Here is a 22,905-nt window from a genome sequence, read left to right on the forward strand (position 1 = left end):
CCCGGACCCAAGCCAGTCCTCTAACCGCGCAGGTAACATCTATCTCTGGTCAGACCGGGATCTGACTAAGTGTCGAAACCAGCCGGCCCGTGACCTATTCATCTGGATCCGGCCCATTGGCCAGGCCTACCTCTAGTAGAATCCCAAAGTTGTTCTGCAAAAAGGATTGGATGTCCAGTAAGAGGAGGGCTACATCTAAGTTCAATCTCAAAGTTGTAACGGATATCCGGACCTTTTAAGTGTTGGAGAAGACCTAAGCATGCATGCTAATTTGAGAACACGGTAAGAGGAGAGAAATGAGCCCCTGGCAATTAAAAAGGATATACATAATAAAACTCATAAAAAAAAAATCAAAAGCTTTGCTTTCCTTTCTATTTCTTTTATCCCATGTAATTCAAGTATCGGGGGAAAACTCTCTCTATTTTGTGCTCTTAATCAATACTTAATGGACTTTTCACATATACTGCTCCTCAAACATTCAAAATAAATGTTACCATACAATCATCAGATTTTGTACTCCTTATCAAGTCACAGTGAGACTAATTACATTTCCTCTCTATAACTCTTAGAAAAACCTGGCATCAGGCCACAATGAGACTAATTACGTCATCTCTCTGTAACTCTTAGAAAATTGAGCATCAAGTCACAATAAGACTCATAACATTATCTAACTCCTTAGAAAACTAAAATAAATGTTCTCTGTTTTATTAATATGGCCAACGATTATCTCGCCTTTTCTAAACAACTTCAAGCCTCCCTACCCTTCCAATATAATGCCTTTTGGACTTCAAGTTCACACCAAAGACAAAAAGTATGAATGCCAAAATCATGACCTTATCACCAGAGTAATAGTGTTTATTTCTTTACATCAACCACAAAACTGCATGATGATATCTGGCTATTAGAGAGATTCAAGAAGCTCCTCGACTGCTTTTCTTTCAGGCATGCTGGGGATAGCCCCCTTCACTTGTACACACAGAGAAGCTGCTGCAGCTACGTACAGCATCAAAGAAAACAAACAAAGAACTTGTCAGGGACTAGCTATTATAAGAAAATCAGCAGGCAACAATCTAATAGAGGATCCTCTATAGAAAATCATATATGAGAGGTAGAGGAAACAAGAACTTGCTTAAATTCCTCCCCCTATGATCCATTGAGCACCCTCTATGGGATTTTTCTTTCCCACAAAAAAACTGGGGGTTAGATTCCTGACGAAATGTTCATAATACCAGCAAACTTCAAGCATTCTCTTCTGGGCTTTCCCTCCACAAGAGCCACAGCAAATGCAGCAGTGAAGGTGTCACCAGCTCCGGTGGTATCAACAACCAATGCTGCAGGAATAATTGGTTGTCTAATTGGTTCCTCTCCTTCAACAAAGAAGGCCGATCCTTTTGCCCCCAATTTTACTAGGACTTGCTTGACACCCTGTAACCACACGCTTAAGTATTAATTGCATGGGGTTTTGATATACGGAAAGGACATGAAACTAAGTGCATTGTAATCCATTGTATTAATGGTGCATTTGAGCAATGATTTCCTTTGAATGTATGCTGAAATTTTTAAGTCCGCTAATCCAATGGTTAACATCCCTTCGATGCAGTATCAGTGCAATGGACTGGAACCACTAATATTCTCTACCAAGGTGTTCGCCTTTTAGAAAGTGGAAGCATTGCTTCAATTCTTGCACCGAAAAGTTTTTCCTCTTACATCAAGACCTCTTTAATACTAAAATTCTTGGTTATAAGAAATATACTGTGAAACCTGGAGTTATTTATTTATGACCTACTTTTTCCTCTTCTACCCACAAGCTCTCTGGTACCCAAGAAGTCACAGCCTAAAACCAATATGTATAAAGTTATTCTTATGTCCATTTGCTGTTGGCCTAGACATGTAAATATCTTAATTCCATTAGAAGAGTATGTAAGTTTCCTAACAAGGAATTGATAACAGTTTTATTGGAGCGAAAGGGTGATTAATTCACTTGGATTCGGATCCCTTTTTATCACTACTATTACTCACTCCTTGTCACCCTGATTAAATCATCTCCTATTCCTGTTAATTAAATTTACTCATCAAACTCACCAGTCACTAGTTTACAATTATTTATTAGGATTTTACTATTTCACTTTACTCTGTTGATTTTTGCTATCAGGAACAAGCTGAAGCTACCTACTCCTTGATTTGTATTATTTATTTATTTTTATTTTTTATTTTTTAATTTATTCTATTTATAGCTCTTGAAAGTTGTATACTGTTAGAATGATTTTCCAGCAATAATTGGTCAAATCAAACTACAAGCTGGCCAAACTAGTTTTCAGTGCAAAAAAAAACCTAATTTGCTACAGAAACTCATGGAACAATATGGTGACTAGGGAGCAATGACAATACGGCAGATAAAAGGGTAGAAAAATCTTGTTAGTATGAGCATAGGGGAAGGATTGCATTATGGAGGCAGATAAAAGGGTAGAAAAATCTTGTTAGTATGAACATAGGGGAAGGATTGCATTATGGAGGTAGAGATTGGTGGCAAAGTATCATCATAGAAATTGTCGAGAGGGGCAATGCATGCAACAATGGAGTAGAAGGAAACACAGACATTATCGATGGGGACAGCAATTTCAACATTGGGGTAGAAGGTAGTACTTTCAACCGGAATGATGTCCTCAATAGTGATGGTGACAAAGAAGTTAGTAATTGCAATGAGGATGATGCCCGAGACGGCGACAGAGATGTAGGACACAGTATCGTTGACAGGGATGGCACCACCAATATTGATGTAGTAGGCAGTACTCTCAATGGTGAAGGCGCCTTCAATGGTGAAGGACTCAATGATGCTGGCTGCAGGGATGGCGTTGCAGATGAGGATGGGTTACTTGATGATGGTGACAATTAAACGCAAGAGTACTGAGCTAGTGATGGTGGTGGGCTTAAGTGTTATTCAACATTATGATGGTGATGGTGATGGTGATGGTGGTCGTGGATGTTGCCACTTTTGCAGCAATGCTGATCACAAGAATTCCCTTTTTGGTGTTTTCACAACTGCCAGAGGCTTGCATATTGTAAGTCTATGGATGACAATAGCTGAGTACTAGAATAAGTAATGAAGAAACTGAAGCGAAACCAAAGATTTTCCAAGTGTTGGAGAAAGAGCTGGAGCCTCGATGTAACACTAGATGGAGGGGGTTGGGAAAATATTCCATACAGCAGTGAATGGTTATTACCATTATTTGGGATGGGGTGGATGACGGAGTATAGTATTGTGACTACTTAGATGGTGAGGGTGATAGGGTAGGCACCTGTTATGAAGATTGACTAGGCGATGATGTAGGTGTTGTAGATGGCAATGGCGTCTTAAATAGTGATGGTGATAGAATAGGAGATAATGTTGTTGATAGAATAGCAATTGTGATTGTGGTGGTGACTGAGTAAGAGACATTAATGTCCATGGAGATTGCACTTTCAAAGGTGCGGGGATGGCCTCTGTGTTAGTACCTTTGTTTTGATGATGATTTACAATCCCTAATATCGTTTGTTTAGTGTTTGTATTTGCCTATTAGATAACATTGTTGGAGGTTGGATGGATTGCGCCTTCACGATGATAACAAAATGAGGTTGGCGGAAAAGTGGAATGAAGCTTTACAATTCAAAACCAAATTCAAGATCAAGCTTCATCCGCAACCAAGACGAGCATATTGAAGATCTTTCAGCTTAGGTATATTAGTTTAGGTGTTTATACTTGTGTGTTAATACTTCAAGCTCAATTATACACACACGTATTTATTGATTTTATCAAAATATAGGTGTTTTTATGAAAATATTTTGTTATTGGTTTATGGACAATATAATCATTATATATGTCCTTTAATCCATTCAAAATGAATATGCAAGTTTGTTTGTCAAAAACATATGTTGTTAAATTTTCATGTTTTTGAACTATTTTACAAAATGAAGAGTTTCCACAATTGAAAAATACAATTTGAAAAATTCTTTTTATAACATGTTCATTTTCATATTTATAATCATTTTTCAAAGTTTTACATTTTTAGAATTTATTTGCTATTTTTTAAGACACTTTAAAAATCAAATTTCATACATAAATAGTGTATGCGCATGTTTATAAGTCGACTTATGATTAAGACAAGTCGACTTATGAACTGTTTTGGAAGATACCATTTTTATCTGCTGAGTCGATTTATCACCAAAGTAAGTCGACTTATATATAATAAGTCGACTTATGATTTTTGCAAGTCGACTTATATGTGTTTTTCAGCCTGTAACAGCTAGTTATAAGTCGACTTATAAACAGTAGCAAATTGACTTATAACATTGTAACAGCTAGTTTTTCAGAATGCATAGTTTTAGGGTTTTTTATCTTTTTGCTTGGTTTTCTTGGTTTTTGGGGTTTGTCTTGTGATCCTATAAATACCACATGCCTCATAACTTTTGAGTCAACTAAGAAAAACGAAAGTTAAGTTTTTGGGCAAGTTTGTTTAAAGTTTTCAAGAGTTTTCAAGTTTAGTTTTTGTGAAGATAGTTTCACAATAGGAGGAAATCATTCCTTTGGTGTTTGGGCTTTTAATCTTTATCTCTCTCACTCTTGATTCGTAGAGAAATTTTTCTAAACTTATCTTCTAGCTTATTTATACTTTGATTCATATATACTTGTGCTAGATTGATTTAAGTTTTGTTATTTTGTTATTACTCATTGCTCACACACACACCCCTTGAGCTTTTAGTATTATCACATTGAGTATATTTCGGTTGTGAGGTGTATCATTGAGAGTGAGCTACATTGAGTTCTCATTTATTATAGAGAACAAATCTTTTTCTTGTGATTATTTGTGATATCACTTTGTAATACACTAGTACACGAGAGGAGTGTGTGGCGAGAGACGTGATCGGTTCCAAAAGGAGTGGGGTCGGTGGTAAAACCTAGAGAGAGGTGGTAATTCCGAATACTTGAGGAAGGTGACACGTGAGCGGCCAACACTTGAGGTGGTATTTGTGTAGTTACAAGTGTGAGTTGTAAATGTTTATCGGTGAGTGTAGAAAACCGAATTGTGAAGTGTAAATGTTTTTGGGTGAACGTCGAAAACCCATTGTGATAGTGAATTCTCCCCGGGAGTAGGGAGTGAAGACGTAGGTCGGAAGAACCGAACTCCGTAATCATTTTCTTGTATTTGCATTGCTCTTTTGTCCACTATCTTCTTTATATCGTTTCATGTTTATTTGCCCTTTATTACATATCCTTGCATATATCTTGTTGAATATCATATTTGCTAGGATAATTTGTTAATAAGTTTTTAATTAGCATTAATATCGGATTAGATTAGCATATACCCTATTCACACCCCCCCCCCTCCTCTAAGGTAATTTCATTTGGTATCAGAGCAATTTCACTCTGTAGCTATGACAGTGACAGAGCACGTGACAATAATGTCAAGGATGGTGGAGTGTCATGCTCCCATATGCACAGCATAACTTGAGATCATGTCAGGTGTAAAGACATATGCTAACCAGTTATGACTCCATATTACAAATAAATCTTTGCATAAAAGAAACTTCATTGTGTAGAAGTCTTATAGCAAAACTACATTAAAACAAAAGCACTCTAATGAGTCAAAAGACTCTTATTACATAAACATAGAACATCTTTAAGATAACTATGAACTCTTAGCATCAGAGTCCTCTAATGGATCCTTCTCATATCCCAAAATAACTCCAAGCGATAAATAGTGTTGTCTAATTCTCATCTGAAAAAGATTGAAAAGAGCGGGGTGAGTTTACACTCAATGAGCAGACAACTTCTCATTAGCGGATCAGACAATTTTGAGAAAATATCAATACTAATAGATCTGATCCATCTCATCCACTAAATTTCTGTTCTTTCTTTTTATTAAATTTATTACTTTATGTTTCTAATCATTTGATTCATTTTTCTAAAAAAATTGTGAGATCATGTTGAGATTGGGAAGATGTCTCAAAGTAATCAATTTAAAGATTCAAAGATTTAGAGGCAAGATCTTTCTTTTATGAATTTTTAATTTCAATTTTGGTTGTTTTCCGTTTTAAAATTTCAATTTTTTATAGTGTCAATGACTGTAAATGAAGAGGACGAATTCTATGACGATCCAACTTCATACTTTCTTCTCCTCAGTGCTCTCGACCATCTTTGGACAAAATCAAGACGAAAGGTATTTTCTCAATTCCTCAAAGAAGTGACAACTACGGAAAAATCCCATCATAATCTTAATTGGTTGTCTCTTATCAAAATATGTCCACTAAAAACCAATTCCCCTCGTGCGTTGAAAGCTGTGCAACCCAAAGTTTGTCCACTCCTATTGCAAATCCTTTTTGAGATCGAATTACAGGTACAGATTGAAGTCATAATCATAAGTTTCTCCATTCAATCTCTCATTCACCTTGAAATTTCTAATTGAATATATAACACTGATTTTTTTTATTTTACTTTTTTAACCAAGGTTTTACTGCTAAGTTTTATTGGGTTTTCTTTGTTTTTAGGTTGGGACGTGGAAAATTTGACTACGTTGAAGATGATGATGATGGTTCGATCAAACTTGATGATCTACTCGGTTCATCACAATTATGGAACGGTAATTTAATTTTAGTTTTGGGTTTTTAATTTTAAATGGATCTTTCCATGCATTTATCTTTACTAGTTGATGATTGTGCTATTTCCATTTCTTCAATTCAATCACTTACCACATTTGTAGATGAGTTTATAATAGTTTTAGCAAATTATTAATTTTATAATGCTTAATTGGTCTGAATGAGAATTGTGCTTATTTAATCTTGATAATTTGAATTTTTATTGCTTTTAGAATGATTAGTTGCAAATCACTAACAGGTCATACATAATTCATTTAACTAATAATCTATATATCATGACACATTATTGTGTTTATTCCCAGTTTGGATTCAGCATCAAACTTTTTTTTGTGATTACATGATTTCTTATACCTCTTTGTTTCTGTGAACATATCATTACCAAACTCTAGAAAGCTTCAAGCACACAACTTGCCTTACAATGTCAATAACCAGTAGCTTGAGAAGATTTTTCATAAGGCTTGGGTTGTGGAGATTGTTGAGGTATAAAATCTTTTTTTCTTCTTTTTAAAATAAAAATGTTATTTTTTTGAAACCTTTAGGTTTGAAGATATAATTTTGTTCTCTTATTATGAAAGTCATTGAAATTTGTATTTCGATCTGGATAAACACTTAACAGTCTTTAATATTTTTGTGACACAATACGACCTAAAATATTGACTGCAAATCTGTAAAAGGCTTCTACATGTAAGCTTCTTATCTTAATTTGAGTGTGGATGAAAAAACTAAGAATCCTAAAGTATATAAGATTATTTTATTAGCAATCACGCATTACATATTGTCTTGGTCGTTATCACCTTAGATATAGCTTTGTACATTTGCACTTAGATGTCATTTTTTTAGTGTTTTTCATAATATTTTCTATGTAAATATTTGGTTTGATATAATTTGTTCTCAGAGTTCATATAATGTGGTTGTCTTTGGGCTTGTTAGGCAACTCATCCACTAACTTGAATAAGTCTACCAACTAGAATAAGAGTGTAAAATATGTTGGGCAAAAACTTGTACAAGATTGGACTTGTTCTTTTTAGTACAAGAAAAGGGCATTTATTTATCTTTGAACCAATCGTAATGTAGTTCAATCCTAGCCCGGTTAAGACTTTAACCAGATTAGTGTCAAGTTGCCAAACACACCCTTACATACTCTTGAAACGTCATTTCTATTTAAGCAATGGCACCATTTTCCGATAGAGAGAGCTTAACTTGAAGCTTGAATAAGATGACCGCTTGAAGAGGAATCAACCCAAACCACCCCCCCCCCCCTAGAAAGAGATTAAACCTTTAGGTGAGTCTTTCCTCATTTAACTTTCATTAAGTCTTCCCACATTTTTTTTTTACTTTTCTATTTATGTCATTTACACTCCTTCAACAATTGCTTAGATATAGGCTATTGAAAATTAGGGTATTATAAACAAATGAATATTTAATAATTTTCTTTCATTAGATGTGTACTTCCTCATTTAACTTTCATTAACTCTTCCCACATTTTTTTACTTTTCTATTTATGTCATTTACACTCCTTCAACAATTGCTTACATATAGGCTATTGAAAATTAGGGTATTATAAACAAATGATATTTAATAATTTTCTTTCATTAGATATGTACTTTGTACATATATGGAAGTCCTACTGATTGTCCCCTCCATTTCTTAGATTTTAGACCCTAACTTTAGTTTAGTATGAGATAATGCTAATGAGTATCCATTTAGGGTTTCAAATAGAGTAATTAAGGATCTTGACAATTTTGAATGCCAAAATCTTTTTCACTATGCTTATCAAGTTGCAGCAGTGTCTTGCTAATCCTTATCATGTTAGTTGCTTAGTCTTACTAAAGATCTACATTATATGTGTATTTTGACCATATATGCAATAGGTTATTTGACTCATAAATTTAATTTTTGTTTAAATGCTATTTTTCCCTCTAAATTTTTTGATTAGTGTATTCTTATCTTTTTGAGGAAGGAAGGAGCCCTGGCACATTTTGTTAATCGAATGAATTTAAACATATCAACTACTTCTAATTGATATATTAGGGAAAATGCTGCCTTTATTATAAGTTTAATATATTTTTACCAAGAGTAATTTTGTAGAGTCGGAAAAGATGTAAAATAACTCACTTTTGAATCTTTCACTTTAGATATATTTAGCTCTTTGCATCCGACTTTTTACTAGCAAAGAGTTTTTTTTTTTTTTTGGATAAACAAAGAGATGTTTATTGAAAGGGCGAGGTCATGTTTCACTGTAACTCATGTCGATTAAAAAATAATAAATTTGCATTCCTATCATTTAAGGATAGTTCCATGTGATAGCTAAAATTTGGTAATGCGCATATATTTATCGAACTGTGTCAAAGTTATTTGACATGGTCAACATAACTATATAAGAGCTTCTTTCTAATTATGTAGCTAATAGAAGTTATTGTTTTTCCCCCTACTTCTAATGAATTTGATGATTATGCAGGTCATTGGAGATTTTGATGAATTTGTTGATCTATGAGAGGAATGATGATCATGAAGCGTCAACAAATGCTTTCCGTTGCATGGAATGGGGTTGGAAACTTTTAGAAGTCTTTCCTATTTTTGTTGCTCTTGAGTTCAAAGAGTAGGCATGTGTTTGATTTATATGTTCAATTAAGAGAAGTTATTTCCAAACGCATTTTCAGTATTGAATTATTGAATTAGCTTTAGTGTTGGTTGTTTTCTCCCTAGGTTTATATACTTAGTTGTTTTATTCCCATTTTAAAGCAGGATTTATATTTCACATGATTGTGGGAAATTTATTTTTATTTACTTATTTTTTAAGGTGAAGCAATCAAGGATGAAATCTGAGATTCATGATGCACATATAGCAATTGTCAATTGAGCTGTATTTTAATTGGTTCTTTAGGATATATACTATATTGTTTGAGGATATATGTGTGCATGTATACACATATACAGATGTAGTGCTAAATTTTTTATTAATAATATAGGCAAGTAATGGTCTAATACTAAGTGTAAATTACCAACTGAGACAGAACAATGTATAAAAAGGGCGAACGTCGGAATTGAAATTAAGATCAAAACAGACAAATGCTGGCCCGTGTTTGACTAGGGCTAAAATGCTAGTAGATAGTCTAAACCAGAACAATTTTCAAGTGTCGCTAGAATAGTTTTTGGAGGCGTAAGATTCCTCCTGATAAGTGTAACTATTATATGAATCCACATTCTTTCCTTACTGGAATATGTTTTAAAAGTAATTAGCAAAAATGACTCTTTTGTTAAGTAATTAGCAAAATCGACCTCTTTTTTGACACATCATCAACACTGGCTAAAAGAAATGTTGATTTTGCAAAATATCCTCTTTAAAATACAAAGGACTAGTAGTCCCATGTAATTATCAAACACTAATTAAAAGATTAAAGTACTTTTTAAACAATACAACTAATAATCCCGTGTAAATAACAGAGACTTCGATTCACCCCAATATATATACACGGGACTATCAATCACGTGTTTTTGATAGAGAGAAATGGCAGCCGTGAGAAATATACAGAACTAGTAGTCTCATGTATTTTTCAGGGGTATAAAACCCAACCATGCCCAAAAATTAGGGAACAACCACTTTCTATCTCGCAATTCTCTCTCGATCTCAACTCTCTCTCTCGATCTATCTCTCAACTCTCTCGATCTATCTCTGATTTCTCTCTAGTTATCTCCAAAATCCCGCTCATTCCTCAAATCTCATCCTCTCCCACCTCATCTCCTCCCTTAGTTTTCTCTCCTCTCCAAACAAATCAAGCCTCCTCCCTTAGATTTATCACTTGATTCACTTTAACGCCGAGTATTGCCGCCTACCTTGATTTTATCCAACAATGTCAAATGACGCAATCTAACCTCTCTGATGCGGATGACCTCCAATAACGACGAACTCCGACTTCTTATCAAGGTGAAATTTTTCTCATTATGTATATCTTTTTAGTTTAAATTGTAGTATGAAAATTACTATTTATTTTGAATAATTTTATTTCAAATGTGATAAACAATGTGGTTTGATTACAAGTAGGATTTAATTAGAAATTTGGCATACTAAATTTGATATATGATTTGTCAATTACATTTTAATTTTCATTTTCCATAGCGAACAGAATACCCATTATTTGCTTCTTTAATGGAAGACTAAGTGTTGATTTGAATAGTATGCCCATATACGAGGAAGAATCTATGAAAATGTTCAGGTTATCTAAATCATGCTGAAAGTACCCTAGAAAGGGGTAAATAGGGTTATTGCTAATGTTATTAGATATTAATGCCAATTAAAATTAATTAACAAATATATCCTAACAATGATGATATTCAATAAGCTATATGCAATGATATATATGCAAAGGGAAAAATAAACAAGAAACAATATAAACAAATAGTGGATACAAAGAGCAACCCAAACACAATGATATGATCACGGAGTTCGGACCTTCCGTCCTACGTCTCCGCTCCCCACTCCCGGGGAGAACTCCACTATCGACACACCCGGTTTGGAAACCGAAACTTCTCTACACACTCGGTTTTTTAGCTCACCAAAAACTCTACAAATCTCTCACAATGCATATACACAGACTACAACCTCAAGTGTTGGTCCTCACGTATCGTCTCCCTCAAGTGCTCGGCTTTACTATCTCTCTTTAGGCTTTACTACCAACGTCACTCCTTTTGGTATCGACTACGTCCTCACCACACACTCCTCTTGGTGTAAATGTGTATTACAATGTGAACTCTCATAATAAGGCTCAAACACAAGATTTTGTTCTCTACAATAGGTGAGAACACAATTTAAGCTCACTCTCAAGGTTACACTCACCACAACCCCAAATTATACAATATGTGAAAATAGTTAAGCTCAATGGTTGTGTGTGCAAGCAATGAGAAAATAATATGTGAAAATAGTTAAGCTCAATGGTTGTGTGTGCAAGCAATGAGAAAATCAAATATAAACTCAATTTAGTCTAGCAAATATGAATATAACAATTAAAGCATAAACAAGCTAGATAATTGAGTTGAGAAAACTTCTCTAGAACAAGAGAGATGGAGATGTGAAATAGAAAGCTCAAACCAAAGATGATCTCCTCTTCTTGTGAAACAATCTTCACAAAACCAATTTTGTAAACACTTAAACAAACTTAAACCACTCTTTGAAACTTGTTTTTAAACTCCCTTTTTCTTAGTTCAGAAGTGAAATAAAATGGGGTATATATAGGATGAAGAAACAAAGACATAAAACCCAAGCAAAACCAGCAAAAATGATAAAATAACCAAAGCTAAAAATATAGCCGTTACAGGCCATCAGTCAACTGACGGGTTTCATCAGTCGACTGATGAGCTGACCGTTGTAGGCATTTTCCAGCTCATCAGTCGACTGATGACCTTTATCAGTCGACTGATGGATCATCACTTGACCGGTCAGTCGATCAAAACAAAACAGAAATATTTGACAACTGCAGGTACTTTCATCAGTCGACTGATCGGTCGACTGATTTCATCAGTCGACTGACCAGTCGACTGATAACAAGTATATAGCCTATTTAAAGCAGAAACCTGATTTTCAAACTGCCTTACAAAATAGCAAACAATTTCTAAAAATTATAAAACTTTAGAAAATGATTGTAGACATGATAATACACATGCTACAAAAACTGATTTTTAAAAAGCATCTCCCAAATAGGAAATCTCATCATTTTGCAAAATCACATAAGTATGAACATGTTAAAAACTTGATTTTGCCTAAATGACTTAAACAAAACTTTGAAACACTTTAGGATGGATTTAGAGACTTATAGTGTAAATAAGTCTTCAATCCATAAACATAATATTTTGTAAATTCAATAGAATATGATGCACATAAATGTGAAAATGAAGATATGTATTTCTTCATATCTATATAGCTAAACCAAAATAATTTATCCACATAGAAAACAAATAAGTATTATATATCTATTTGTTTACAAAAACTTTTGTGGATAAAACACATAAACCATTAAATTGTGTGTATAATATTAAGCTTAAGATATTAACACAAAGTATAAACCCTAAACTAATTTACCCAAGGTTGATAGATCTTCAATATGCTTGACTTGGTTGCGGATGAAGCCTGATCTTGAATATGACTTGATGTGCAATGGCTTCATTGCACTATTCCGCCAACCTCCTTTTGATATCATCGTGAGGACACAATTCCATCCAACCTCCAACGTATTGTTTATCTAGAATGCCTAATAAGAAAACATAAACACTAGACAAACAATATTAGGAATTGTTTGTAATCATCAAAACAAGATTAGAAGATGTAGGTTCATAACATGAGACCTAACACATGCAATTTCGACGGAATGAAGGAAATACATAAGCGTTACTGGAGTTAATCATGGAGAGTATGTAATTAAGATGTTATGCAATTGTCTAATAAATAAGAATAGAACATTTACCATAGAGATCACCAACGATCAAGAATTAATTGACATGAATCAACTCTCTAAAAAGCAAATCTCAATCGAGTTATTCATTGAAAATTTTATGATTTTCACTATTGCCTAAGTTTTGAAAGCTTCGGGAGAGTTTTCTTACATACTTGACTTAGAAGATAACTCGAGTGAATTTATATCATCTCTAAGTGTTGTGCACTTAGAAAATGACTCGAATGAAGTAGTATTAACTCAATTACCACATTTAAGCGGGCCTTTTCTTGGTGCAACGTCAAGTGTTATGTTCAACAACACTTCAGGACATGTTACGGGCCATGCACCAATTGGTTCCACTATAGAAGAGGATACAGATGATGATTCTGAAGATGTTGAAGAAGATGAGCGATTAGATAGCATGTAATGTGCTATTAGAGGCATCGATGAGGACACCCCTTAGATGGATGAATTTTGTATAAACGACTATGTGGAGTCTGAAGAGTCGTTGCCAGAAGAGTTTCAAAATGAGTAGTAGATAAATGTCCGCAAAATGAGTTTGTTGATCTTGGTTCAAATTTTGAACGACTCGAGGACTTCACTTTCAAAAAAGGAGATCTATTTAAGAATGAGGAGGCGTTGGAAAGTAATACCATGAACTACCATGTAAAGTGCTACTTCAACAACGAGAAGACTCAAAGAGAGTATTCAAATGCTCAAGATGAAAGAAATATGAAGTGCCCTTGACAGCTAAATGCAACTATTAGAAGAAAAAAAATCAAATGGACAATTTATGATCTCTAGTTATTGTGAACTTTATATATGTTGCAATCCAACCATCAATGTCGATCATAAGACAGCAACTTCCCCTTATATCTTGAAGCCAATTATGTCCAAAGTAATAAGAGAACTTGATCTGACTCCAAGTCAGATAATTATAAGGGTATAAGATACAAGGAAAATAACCATATCCAAATATAAGACGTATGATGCACGGAGGAATGCATTGACTAAAATCTCTGGAGATTGGGAGAAATCTTACGAGTTACTTCCATAATTAAATGAGAGAGAACTTATAAGTTATTTATCAGCAAGTCCACTTGTTTTGTATTACTACAGTTGCTTATGGGAATTATTATTTTGTTATATTTAGTAGCACTCTCATACCAACAAGAAATATTTAGTTTCAACAAGGTATATTTTGTGATCACCAGGTGGTCATTAAGGTGTTTTTGATCGCCGGTGACCAGTTAAGAGTAGCAAAACACTCACATGATGGCACGTGACTCAATTTAAACGAAATTGAAAGCTAATGTAGCACAGCTTATAGGACGTTGCATGGGGCAGGCGGGATAATAATTACCGTTACTTTCGCTTTCTCTCTCACTCTCCCTCCTAAATAGAATGGAAAAAAAAGAGGATCTTCATCCTTACCCAATTTCGATCATCATCGTCAGAAGGATGACGAAGGGAAGAGAGGGAATCAGTGTGGTTCTAAAGGAGTAATTTGGGTAAAGATTGAGGATTCAAATCGGGGTCCTCCTAGTGGTCCCTCCAAGTGTGCTGAACTCCTTCAAATTAAGGTTTTTTGGGTTATTGAAGTAGTAGATGGTTAATCAATTACTTTTCATGAAAATTATGGTTTTTCTTTGTTGTGAATTATTTTCTTGCATTGATTAACAGATTTTAGGGTTCTCGGATTTATGAATTTATGAAAATGTGTGCTGCAATTACGATATTATTTGGCAATTTGCATGTTTTGAACTTAGTTTTTTAATTTGTTGCGGGTGTCTGGGTGTGTTATGGTGAAAGTTAGGCATGGTGGTCAGCTAATGTTTGGGTATCTAGGTGCTGTTGAATATTCTGGAGGGGAGTTTGATATGGAATTCATTGGAATAGAGAGTTTATTTACCATTGCTAAGAGAAACTGTGAAAAATATGGCTACATTAATGTGCAAACCTTATTATGCTATACCTGGCTGTGGAAGTTTAAGAGTACTAAATTCAGACAATATCTTGGTGAAATGTTAGTACATGCTGATAGTTATAGAGCTATTGAAACTTTTGCTAATCACAAGGTTGATGTACCCTTCGAGGTTGAGATACTGTTAGAGGATGTTATTCATCCATCTTCATTATCTTCTACACCCAATCCTATGCACAAAACCCCCACAAGGATGAAGAAAGTCTGTCATAGAAAGAAGTTAACCCCCAAAAGAAAACTTCCTATCCCACAAACCCCTCAGATAAAACTTAAATCTCCTATTCCACCAAAGGTAGCCCTAATTGGTGATCAAAATTCATCCTCTAATAAAAGTGATGACTCAGTTAAGGACGAAACTTATAAAATTGACTTGACCGAGCCTATGGATGATGATGAAATAGATGATGATGACTTCTTTGATGAGTTTGCAAATGTTAATAACAAGTCTAATGCACATGAAGCAAATGCAAATGAATTCAATGCTGATGAGGTTCCAAACGAGAATAGTAATGAGGATGAAGTCAATGTAGATAAGAATTCAAATGAGAATGCACAACACAATGCTACAAGAGGGGATGATTATTGTGATAATTCTATTTCTTCAGCTAAAAGTAAAGCTAAAGCGGCCCTAAGTAGCAATGATGATGATGATGGAATATTCGAGGTGAGGTAGAGAACTAGTGGGCTCTTAGAGTACTAGAAAAGGCAGAATTGCAATCAATGGTGAGGGAATGCTAACAAATAATGACAGAGGCCCTGAAGCAACAAATTCACTTAGATGCCCTGAAGTAACACATGATGATAGAGGTGAAGCAACAAATGATGACAGAGGCCCTGAAAGAAAAGCCAGATACTATGCATGCACAAAGTGTCCCACACATTAAAGGTGGTCAAGCTCTAGCTGATTCTAATCCACCATCACAAGTTCATACTAAGTAGTTGAACTTAGTAGTAAAAAAATAAGAGGTATTATCCCTAGAAAGAGCAAACGGCCAGATGTTTGGACATCACAAGGTAGAGGATATCAATCTAATCAAAGTAGTGATGATGAGGGTGCATTGGCTGACAGTGAAGACAGTGTTGTCAATGTATGAGGCGCGATGCGGGGTGCAAAGTATCTTTACACGTACATGCGCAAGGCGCAACGCGATGTGCGCACCCGAGTGATGTGAGGTGCACACTGCAGACAATTTTTTAAGATAGATATTCAAGCATGAAAGAACATGTTTAGGCATTCACATAAAAAAATATCATGATAAATAATATCTTACTACAAAATCGTAATATAAGGTATTAATTTCTAATACTGTCACCCAACATAATAGCAAAGTTCATAATTTTTCAAATCAAATGTCAGATCAAGACTAATATCAAGCAAAGGATTATATATGGTCCTCAATTGAAGGCTACTAAAAAGGCCTAATAAATTTATTTTGCTCTTTGGGATATGGATTATCGAATATAAAGACCCGATTAAAATGTTAAACAAACAAAATTATGAGGGTATGTACTACATGCACCCTACGCAAAATCAAGATGTATACGATGCCCACTATTGCATCAGATGCAAAGCGCTCCGCCACCACCCCGCAATGCAAGGCGCATGAGGCACGGTGAAGCACGGGTCTTTGAAAACACCGAGTGAAGATGAAGGAAATGTTCATAGGAGGAGAAAGAAGAGAAAGGAAAAGGTAAATTACACATTTTTCAACGAAAATATTGACATGAATGCTATTTATTTTACTTCTAGCTCAAAAGTTCACATCAAGGGAAATACTGAAAGAGGTTGTTCTCAATTATAACATCCAACAATATTATGATTTAATGTACTTAAAAAATGAAAAGCAGTAGCTCTAAGTAGGTTGCTTAATGTGTCGTTGGCAAAATTAATTGTGGACCATCACCGAATAGAGAGGATGAAGGAGCATGACAGCTAAAATACATGAATCAAGATCACACTTGCAACAAGACTTTCAATAATATGTTAATATCATCAAACTGATTAGCACATGAATACTTGGACAAAATTTTGAGAAATCCTAGGTGGAAGCCAAGTGAAGCGAAAGAGAATATACAGAAGAATTATGAGATAAATGTGAACTTGAGGAAATGTCAGAAAGTCAAAGATAAAGCTTTAAATGTTGTTTAAGGTTTAATGAAAAGGCAATATGGTCTGTTGAGGCCATACATGACAGGGAAGACAAATGACAATACCATATGCGTATTGAAGGTGGTGGAGATAGAGGCTAGACAACCTGCTACTTTTTTGGAGTTTTTATGTGTTTGAAGTATTGAAGTTAGGTTTTGCTGCAAGTTGTATACCCAATATTTGTTAAAAATGGTTGTTTCCTTGGGCATACTTGCGATGGCCAACTACTATCTTGTGGGAATGGATGAAAATAATCAGATGTCGCCTATAGCATGAGTTGTTGTTAAGGATGAGACAAGGAACTCTTGGGAGTGGTTCTTGATGATACTTACACATGGGTGATGGTGAGAGTTTTACTATCATCTCTAATCAACAGAATGTAATGAGCTTAGTTCTATTATCTACATTTTTTCCAAAGTTGTTTATATTTGCCTTATGTTTGCATATTACTCAATTGCATGTTGACCATTCAATTTTGTTTTGCATAATACAGGGATTAGTGCCTGCAATTCATGACTTATTGCCAAAGGTTGGTAAAGGCAATGTGCTAGACACATTTATTCAAACTGGAGGAAGATGCACCAAGGAAAATTACTTCAAAGGCAATTTCAAAAGTGTGTCAAAGCTCAAACTACGGGGGAGACTGCTATGGAAACTGAGAAGCTATGGGGTTATTCAGCTTAAGCATATGTAGATTTCATGACAAGGGATCCAACCATATTTTGCAAGTCACACTTTCAAACATATATCAAATCTGATGTTATAGATGTAACATGGCAGAAACCTTCAACTCTTTCATATTGCTTGCAAGATTCAAACCAATTATATGTGTTAGAATATTAGATTGGCTATAATGGATAGAATGTAACAAAAGCATAAAATTTGTGAAACATTTAATCAAACGGGAATTATCTAAATGATGAGAATGGGTTTGAAGTGATACAAAAGAGTGTTAGTCATAAAGTTCACGTAGGCAATTGGACGTACCCATGTAGGATGTACAACTTGACAGGGATTCCTTGTAGCCATGTTATTAGTGCAATTCTAAAAATGAGAAGAGTGCCAAAGGATTATGGTTCAATATATTATAGTTAGGAATCCCATTTAGGACTTAATTGTAAAATGTTAAATCCAGTTGAGGGTAGTAAATTTTGGTATATGGAAGGAGAGGGTATGATATTACCTCCTAACATTGTAAGAAGAAGACTAGAGAGGCCCAACATAACTAGAAGAAGAGACCCTTTAGAGGGACCAAGAAACCCTAACAAGGCATCCAAGCAAGGAATCCAATACAAGTGCTCAAACTGTGGAGCATTCGGACATAATAGAAGAATTGTTCTAATCCACCGTCACCACCAACACAAGTAAGTGTTTTCGTTTCTCTCTATTTTTTCACCATTTCATATCCACTCTATACTACATTTCTCTCAAGGAAATGTGTATTTCCATGAGAGGATCCTCAATCACAATCTATTGCTAGAGTCACGGTTCAAGGAAGAAGAGGGGGTAGGTCTAAGGAAAGCAAGAATACTTCATCCCAAGCTTCATTGAACAATTATCTCATCCTTGCTACAATATTTATAGAGAAAAGAAAGCAGATATACATTACAGTTAGAGGAGACTCTTCACAAGCAGGCAATGCAGTCGGAGGACCATCACAAGCTACAAACATGAGAGGTGGTAAGGGTAGGGGTAGGAGTATGGGTAGAGGCAGAGGAAATCAATAACATATTCGTGAAGGATATGGATTATAGCATGAAGAGCAAAGAGAAGTTGTATAAAGAGATCCATCACAGATAGGTTCATCACTGAATGAATCTCAAGTGTTACCATGATCAACAATATTGTAGTCTTTTTGGTTTTTGGAAAAAACTATGAACATGATAAGTTTAAATTTGTGAAACAATAGTACTGATTTGACTTTTTTGACTCGTATGTGTTGTTGGGTATAGGTTGATATTATTGGCATATACAATGTTCTAGGTTTTTATGCGATTTATATGAATTATTGTGTGCAATCTGGGTTTTAATGTATCAGTTTTAATGTGCATATTAAGTTTGTATAGGTTTGTATATTACGCTTATTGGTATATATCACCACTATATTCTTGCACATGGTGCATATATGCTCAACAAAGCTTGTGTCATTCTACTGCACATGATCCACATACATCCATACGCCCAAACAATGTGAATCTTGCACAACCCATGATCTAATCCATAACCATAGTCCATAGACATTGTGCATATAGCACATAATCCACCATTCAAACATGCACCATATAAATTGTAAATAACACAAGCTTATAAACACAACACATTAATATCATAAAATCAAGTTACATTCATCAAATTACATCTAAATCACTGCTACATAAATTATATTTTATAATGAAATCAACTCCCACTCTTAAAACCACATATAAATAAACTATTGTGAGAACCATGATAATGAACCTGCAAGGCTGCAACCCCACACATACACTCATTTTCACTTTTTGTTGTTGAAGTTCACTAACATATGCTAATCTATCCGTCCTTCATTTCAAAATCTCATACATACAAGTTTTAGTTTCACTATGGCATAGCTCAATCTCTTCCTTCATCTTGGCAATAATATCATGACAATTCATGAGCTCTCTCACAACCTTCAATCATTCCATCTTTATGTGAAATTTTCCTACTCATGTCACTGAGTTCCTCTCTTAGAAGTGGGAAAAGTTGAGATGCAATCAACTACATCGATGAGGCATACCACTCCTACATACCGCAACCACCCATCTGCAACTCAAAATAACTAAAAATAATTAAAATTTGCATAAAATAATATCAAAATCATTCAACACATACTTCGTACTTTAGGCATCTATAAAACCTTCTGCCTGGATTCTTGTCTATCATTGATGTGTAGTAATCACATTGCAACCCACAATAACACATTTAAACGCCACTCTCCTTGGCAACTTCATTCCATGTTCGAATACAAGCCATTTTGTTGAAACCATAGCTCGTGTTTATCCTACTACTAATTGATCAAGAGATTGAGCTTGAAGAAGGCATAAGGGTAGGAAACGAGATCAATTCACCCCTAATCTGTCAATGAGTTGTAATTTGGATCAATTCTCTTCAATCCTAATTTTAGCCCCATATTTGAACTGAGCCTTAATTCGAAATTCCCTTTTAGGCTATAAAGAACCTAACTACACTGTCATGCCATCTAACTTCAACCAAGTCAATGAGAAAAACTAACAAACAGATGTCACGTGGGGCACATGAGCATTTTGAAATTCAAATTTAGTCAACAATTAGCAACACCTAAGTGGCAAACTGGTGATCACAAAATGTATCTTGTTGTCACCGCTGCCACTAAATATACCTTGTTGGTATAAGGGTGCCACTAAATATACTAAAATGGTAATTTTGCCAATTGCTTATACATATAACTTTTTGACTTAATTACAAACAGATGTTGATGATATTGAGGCCATTGTAAATGAGGGCCTAGTACTTTCTATTGCAAGAACAAATCCAAGAATATATACATCTCTGTATAAGCAGATAGTGCAGAGGACTCGTCGAGCCATGGATCGAACTCGTGAGGATCTTCATGATGGTCGAGAAGTGATGGTGGACGAGGACCTCTTATATGCACGCCGACCAAATCGACAGAGATGAGAAGGATCTTGCGAGAACGACGATGAAGCTGGACCTTCACAACATGTTAGCGGCACGTCACAACCACATACGCAGCCGAACGACGAGCTTATGTAAGCTCAAGTCCATGGAGGACGACGACGATCTGAGTGGTAAGAAGAGAGAGACAAAGGGGAAGAAGTGAACTTCTAGGTTGAATGTGAACGATTTATAGGTTTTTTGTATTTACTTTATAAAGTTATCGATATAGGTTATTTGCAAACCAACACACTTGATATATTTGGCTTTGTTTCGATGTTTTGGTGTATGAAAATAATATGTATTGTCGTGATATGTTTTATCTAATACGTGTTCTTGCAATGTTTTGGATTGTTTAGAAGTGTATTAAGTTATGTACATGATCTCATGGAAATTATATGTTTATAGAGATTAAAATGTTTGGATATGTACATGAGGGGAATTTAAAGTTTGTTATGCATGGGAGATACTGTAAATGTACATGAGATAAGCTACAAACATCCATGCATGTTTTCTGTATGCTCAGTAAACACAGGGACTAGTAGTTCCATGTATTTTTTGGGTGGTCTGTAAAATACACGAGACTAGTAGTCATGTATATATTATGGGCTTAATTTAACTCGTAGTTAGCAATTACTTATCACACTGGACTACTGGTCCCATGTATTTTAAAGATGATATTTTACAACATTGAGCTCTTTGTGGCCAGCCTTGATGGCGTGGCCATAAAAAGGTCGATTTTGCTAATTATTTAGCAAAAGGGCCATATTTTGCTAATTATTTTTCAAAAATGATCTTATTCCAAAAATTCTCCGTTTTAAAAATTGTTAGTAGGTTCTTCTTTTTTCCATAATATTTAACCAGTTTGCATGAAGTGCTATCAAAGAATCATGTGCTGAGGAAATGTAGCTAGTCAACGGGCAGGAAGCATCACAAATCCATAACATGGCTGCTAACTAACACAATATTCACATAGCCAGTGGTTATAACATCTGAAAATAACAGCGATAAAAAAAAACTAGCCGAAATCAAACTCACCATTTCATGGCACTTGACCACAGCTCCAGCAATCTCTTCAAACGACTCCGTTGGCATGCCTGTGAGTCTTGCCAGCTCCGTCTCATTCGGACTCAAGATATCGACACAATCCATGAGCTCCTTTGGAATAGGTGATTCCACCCCTCCCACATCTAGTATCACCGGAACGCCAGACTTCTTCGCTGCCTGGTGACAGGATCATATTTCAAAAATGTAGCATCTTATGCAGGCCCGTGTAACTACAAAAGGCGGGTAGGCTGATATATACATACCCTAGCGGCGAGCACATTGACACGATCAGGTACCTCTCGCTGCAATAACAACACAGCAGCCTTGCTAAGAAGCTCAAGATCCTGACCCCGAAGGGGGTCGGGCCAACAAGACATATTCGCCCCGCCAACGATGATAATAGAGTTACTCCCATCAGCCTGAAGCATAACCACAGCATGGCCTGTGGGGGCCGCAGGGACAACTGAGAGGGACGAGAGCTGGAGCCCGCAAGATCGGGCGAGTTGGCGGAGCCTACAACGACCACTGGAGAGGGCTCTGAGGAGGAGGAGGAGGAAGAGAGGGAAGCGGAGGGATGGAAAGGGCTAGGGTTTGACTTGAGGGAGATGAGGGTCGTGGGTTTCGTGAGATTGGGTTTTCTTTGGGGGTTGCTTTTGTTGGCGGCGGTGGTGTTCCGTGAGGAATGGTGGGGGGGAACCGGTAACGATCGGATTAAGGCTTTCATTTTGATAGAATAGAACGAGGAGACTCGAGAGGGATGGATCGGTGGGTGTCCCCGAATCCGTGCGGGAATTCTTTCAACTTTATAGACTTGTCTTTTTTGTTATTGTTTCTCTATTTTTTAAGGGCATGTTTGGATTTGTAGAGAAGGGAAGGGAGTACTCTTACCTTTGGTTATACCCCAATTTAGGGGTAACAAATTTTATACTATTAGTGGGTAAACCAAGGGGAACTAGGGTGAATTAACTTCCCTTCACCCTCATTCCCCTCAATCCAAA

At 35.5% G+C, this 22,905-nt stretch overlaps 1 protein-coding gene across 1 annotated transcript; it reads right to left on the reverse strand.

The window, feature by feature from the left end:
- LOC109843371 (ribokinase) lies at positions 478-22,405 on the reverse strand. The gene is made up of 4 exons (XM_020412306.1): positions 22,171-22,405; positions 21,899-22,084; positions 1,230-1,425; positions 478-993 (listed from the first exon to the last, which is right to left on the reverse strand). Exons 1-4 carry the CDS (start codon positions 22,333-22,335, stop codon positions 902-904), a joined length of 639 nt encoding a protein of 212 aa, XP_020267895.1. The 5' UTR covers positions 22,336-22,405; the 3' UTR covers positions 478-901.

This window comes from Asparagus officinalis, chromosome 5 (genome assembly GCF_001876935.1).
Source record: "Asparagus officinalis chromosome 5, Aspof.V1, whole genome shotgun sequence".
Classification (NCBI taxonomy): Eukaryota; Viridiplantae; Streptophyta; class Magnoliopsida; order Asparagales; family Asparagaceae; genus Asparagus; species Asparagus officinalis.